Source organism: Frankliniella occidentalis, unplaced genomic scaffold, assembly GCF_000697945.3.
Source record: "Frankliniella occidentalis isolate FOCC.00 unplaced genomic scaffold, Focc_3.1 Scaffold22, whole genome shotgun sequence".
NCBI lineage: Eukaryota > Metazoa > Arthropoda > Insecta > Thysanoptera > Thripidae > Frankliniella > Frankliniella occidentalis.
The window spans coordinates 835311-840296 of record NW_026267152.1 but is presented as its reverse complement, the minus strand read 5'-3'; the positions used below and the strand labels follow the sequence as shown (position 1 = coordinate 840296).

The 4986-nt window shown below is 54.3% G+C and overlaps 1 protein-coding gene across 1 annotated transcript; it reads right to left on the bottom strand.

Annotated features, from left to right (window-relative positions):
- Nucleotides 1–2890: 2890 nt before the first annotated feature.
- Nucleotides 2891–4986, bottom strand: LOC113211321 (uncharacterized). The gene is made up of 4 exons (XM_026429659.2): nucleotides 4852–4986; nucleotides 4291–4407; nucleotides 3111–3263; nucleotides 2891–3032 (listed from the first exon to the last, which is right to left on the bottom strand). Exons 2-4 carry the CDS (start codon nucleotides 4405–4407, stop codon nucleotides 2955–2957), a joined length of 348 nt encoding a protein of 115 aa, XP_026285444.1. The 5' UTR covers nucleotides 4852–4986; the 3' UTR covers nucleotides 2891–2954.

Here is a 4986-nt window from a genome sequence, read left to right as displayed (position 1 = left end):
GGCGGGGCGGGGCGGGGCGGGTGTTTTAATATCAAGGCATGACGCCACCGCTTCGCCCCACCTCACCGAGGGGAGTGGTCGATACAGAGACGTACTGTCCACCGTCCATGATTATTTGAGGCTCCCCGTATCGCGAAACCTTGAGACGTCCGTTGCATCCTGTCGCGAGCGCAGTCTCTATGCTCTCCGCGCCAACAGGGGGACGGCTCAAATAAGGAGAGCGGGAGAGCAGCAGCGGGAAACCGCGGTGCCTTTTAACCGCCCGCGCGCGCACCCGCAGCCTATCAGGTGGGTGGAGGGGGCGGGAGGGAAGGGGGAGCAACAGTGTTTGCCAAGAAGCGCGCGGGGGCCGCCGCCGTGAGAGCCCCGCAGTATCCTGGCGACGCCGCCGATGGGGAGAGTCCTCTCTGCCAGGGAGAGGGGAGTTCCCCCTCCGCGCCCTCCTCGCCGCGCGCACATCTCATCAGCAGTTGATTGCCTCCCTATAATTGAAATGATATGCCTAAATCTGCATATCAAAACGGAAAGTAAAACACTCGAGTTAATCAAGACTCCCTCCCCCTCCCCGCAGCAGAGCCCGGCCCGCGCCACCCGGCCCCCTGCAGACAACAGGCATGCAAATAGATTGTCGCGGGGCTGTCGTTCCCTCTCCCTCTCACTCTGTCTCTCCCCCTCGCGCACTTTCAGGCGGCGTACCCCCGCGCCATCTGCAAACGCCCCCTCCCCTCACCCTCCCCCGCCTTAACCTAACATCGGTTGGGGGGGGGGGAGAAAGGGGGCTTTCCCCTCGGCTTTCCCTCTCGCCCCCCTCGACACTCTCACCGGCCCGCAAGCTTCCATATATTCGGTTTCCGGTCGGTGTCGTGACAATGCCTGGCAAAACGACACGAAATGCCCCCATGACGTGCTCAAAGCGCCGCGTCGACTTGGGCTGTGTATGAATTTCGTTCGTCAGACTGCTACGGAGCTGGCCGTGGCCATACTTCCTCCATGGAGCTGGCGCGCGAAACCTCGGGCGTCAGCTGTCTGCGGTGCAGCAGGCCGCGAGTGACACTGCGCACACTGCGCGTGTCAGCCGCAGGCCGCGCCCGACGGCTCCGGCCCCTTCTGACCACTCCAAAAGCCCCTCGCGCCAATAGAGCGGGGTCAAAACGGGGTCAGGGGTCAGAGGGGCTGAATGCATAGATCTGCCCCTGCGTGTGCCAGACCATCCCCAGCCCAAGCCCTTCCCATCCATTTGCCACCCCCCCCCCCTTCCCCTCCAACCAGAGCCCGCTACGTCAATCTTTGACCGGTGTATCATTCATGCCGATAGAGCAAACTAGAGTTTGTGCATGGGTAGATGGGGAACCTGTATAGACCCGCTTACCTAGAAAACAACAACCAATCGGTTTGTGTTTTTTTCCTGTCGTTTCTTCCTAAATGAGAAACGAAAACTTGCCACTTTCCGCTAAAAGATGTGATACGCCGAGTACCAGTGGGACAGCGATAAGGCGCCGTTGCACATACGCCCTGTTCCGTCAGGGTCGGGCGCGGCCGTGGCGTATCGTATCACGAGACAAAGAGCAATGGGAGTTTCCCTGCTCTCGTGTCCCCACAACCCTGCTTTTTTAGTAAGGGGTGGTGCTAATACCACGTGACTTTTAGGGGGTACAAATATTATGGGGTCCTATGGGCTTCAATGATGGTCCGAATCCTTTTGGGACCGCCCCCCCTTCAAAAAACTGGCCAGCTGGCCTGTAACAAGGCAGTCGACGGATGATTTGAAAGCTGGCACCAACAAAACGGAAATAACCACGGGAATCAATAAAAATTAAAAATCGGGAAATCAAAGCCAAGAATAAAACGTCGGGCTGGGTTGGCTGGTGGGTCTAGCTAACAGCTAGTGTGTCTGGCTGGTGGGATTTCGTGGCAAATTCATCTTTAACAACGTCAATCGGTTTACGCAAACTGGAACGTCGATCGGCAATCATTATGAAAACTGAAACGTTAATCAGCCATCTTTATAAAAACTGAAAGGTCCATCAGCAATCTTCATCAAAACTGGAACACCTGAATCAGCAAGCAATTTGTAACAAAGCAAAGGGGAAAACTGTTACCTTCCGGAACAGACAACCACTATTTAAACATCAGGAAATCAAAGGCAATAATAAAATGTCACGCGTGGTTGTCTGGGCGAAGCTGGCGGGGCGGGTGGGACTGGCTGTGCCGGCACAACGGGCTAATATTTTGCAACCAAAATTACAAACACTTCAAATAACAATTTAGATGCGAGATTATCAACATTTCAATAAACGTTTCGAAGCGAGATGCGTAATTCGTTTCTTTGTGGTTGGTGGGGCGAGATAATAATATCCCTTCGACATTAAGAGTGTATGTTTATGTGACCCTTGAGTTCAGCCCGACGCGGGCCCCACGCGCGCGCGCGCCGGGTTGGGGAGGGGGGCGCCAGGCTCGGCGCGAAGAGGCTATGTGCTCTGTCTGTCTGTCTCTCTCTCTCCTCGGGCGCGGGCGGGTCGGTCTCTCTCTCTCCTCGGGCGCGGGCGGGTCGGGCCACCTCCTCCGATTATGCTCTCTTAGTACAGCGTTGAGGCTTCGCACCGCACGGATAGAGATCGACACATCATGCCCCCCCAAACCCGCACACACGCCCATATATACTAGCTGGGATAGGGCTGGGGCTGGGCGCTGGCATACTAGCTGGGCTGGGGCTGGGCGCTGGCTGGCTTGTACTTTAACTGGATCAGGCTGGCTTGCTTCTGACCAAATGTAAAAGTCAGCCGGTAAACGACTGCCTAAAAAAGCCTCGTAGTGTGGGCACGACCCCCAACAAACCCGATGATATGAAATAAGATTTTAAAGGTTTCGGAAATGAAAACAACGAAAGGTATTTGCAACGGTAGAAAATATATCATATCTTATTAATATGAAGTTATCCAAACAGACTGATGCATTTACAAGCTTCCAGCGAGTCCGGTCTTTTCCGCGGGCAACTTGAGCGGTGGGTGGCGGGCTTTGAACTCCTCGGAGGTCTGTCGGACGACAAGAAATAAACAGGATGCAGAAAGAAGCGCACGAGAAGAAGACTCTTTTTTGTTTGTTTTACTTACGATGTCGGCCCAGAGGGTGAGGCCCTGAGAGAAGCTGACTTCACCCTTCTTGAACTTCTCGTTGTGCTCGTCGATGCGCTTCTTGTTGTCCTTGAAGATTCCGAAGCGCTTCTTCTCCTCCTCTGGAGTGTCGTACTTCCTCCCATTTTCAACCTGAAAATGACAACACATGTTCACATTCATGCAAGGCGTCAAGGCCGTGGTCCCTGCGGACCGCTACCTGCCCGAGGGAGTACACCCAGAAAAATATTTTATTGATTCAAGTATATTTGTACTCGGATTGCAATTTTTCTCTTGAAACAGTGCAAAAATACCAGTGAAGGATTGTGCTTGTGTGCAAACCCGAGTACAAATAAACTTGAACCAAGAAAGGATTTCTCTGGCTGTAAGTCCCCCATCTCTCATAAAGGGAAAAACACCGAAAACTGATCAAACTATTCTGAAAGGTGTCCGTCTTCAATTGACGCATGCACTATCAAATTTCACCGTTGAGGTGTCGCCACAATGAACGTTTCCCGGGGCCCCGCAATGATGGGGCCTGCCGCGCGCCGGGTAGGCCAACCCGTCAAGCATCTGTGTCAAGTTGGCGGCCCACCCGGGCCCACCCGCAGCGTCCAGGTGCCGGAGAGAGCGCGGGAAAGCGGGAAGTTCAGGCAGGAGCCCTGCTCGCGCTAACTCGCGAGATGTTCACCGTGGGGGGCAGCATGAAACGTTTTCGTGCTCACCAGAGAGGTTTATGGATTACCCCCACAACAGTTAACGGTTAACTGTTTAACTGTTAACCCAATACAACAAAGCAGCCAACAGAAACACGGGCCAAAAAGATCAACGAAATGTCTCTTTTCGAATATTGAATAAAAGGCGCGCGACTGGACGGGGCACTCGCTGAAACAGCTGACGACGCGACGGGAGGGAGAGGGCGCCCCCCCACCTCTTGTTTGGTGATGGGCGTACCGCGAGAGGGTTATGTTCCCGCTGTTTACGAACGGCATGGCGAACCACGACTTTGTGCCGGTCAAGCTACACTGTGACGGCGAGTTTGTCAAAACCCATACACCAACACAGTGTTGGTACGGGGGCCGATTTTAGGTACACCCTCGGATATAGCTGCGCCGTAAAGCTGATTTTGACAGGTGTCTGACGGGCTGGTGCATTGCGTAGCGATGCTTTGTTTACAAACCTTCCACTCCTCCCACAGCTGCTCCACAGACTTGGTGCCGTCGTCCTCCAGTCCCATGGTGACGTGAGCGACTGCCAGCAGCAGCAGCGCAGCGGAGCACGCGAGCAACACCCTCATCTGCAATCAGGTTGGCGGGGCGGGGCGGAGGCCCTAGTAGTAGGGTCAGTGTTTTTCCTCACCATGAGTCACGGGCGCGTGGGGGCCGGGCGTCGCGGCCCATTATAGATAAGGCATCGAGACGAGAAGCGCGCCAACGTTTGAACCGGAACGGGAATTTTGCGCACGGCGCGCACCTCCGTGCTGCCGACGGTACAATGTGAATTATTTAACGGGTTAACTTGATTGTTTACCGACTACGTCATAGTGCCAAATACCCCGAAAGACCTATTCAATCAATTCATTTTAAACCTCACATCGTATTGAGAACTTCATTTTGATCATCAATACATCTAGACGAAATCAGGCCTTTTAAAAAAAACAAAGTTAATCTCGCTTGAGCAAGCTGTTTTTCCAGCGTTTTGGACGTCGTATCGCATCGCTGTCGCCACTGTCACCACTCACCTTGGCTACTATCGGCGCTAAGTAGTCTCGTTGGCTGCAAACCTATGTCTTTCACACTCGGCCGCCTTGTAGAGACTGCCGGGCCAGCTGACGCTGCGCGACCCACCTAGCACCCAGCCGGCGCTCTCAGCTTGG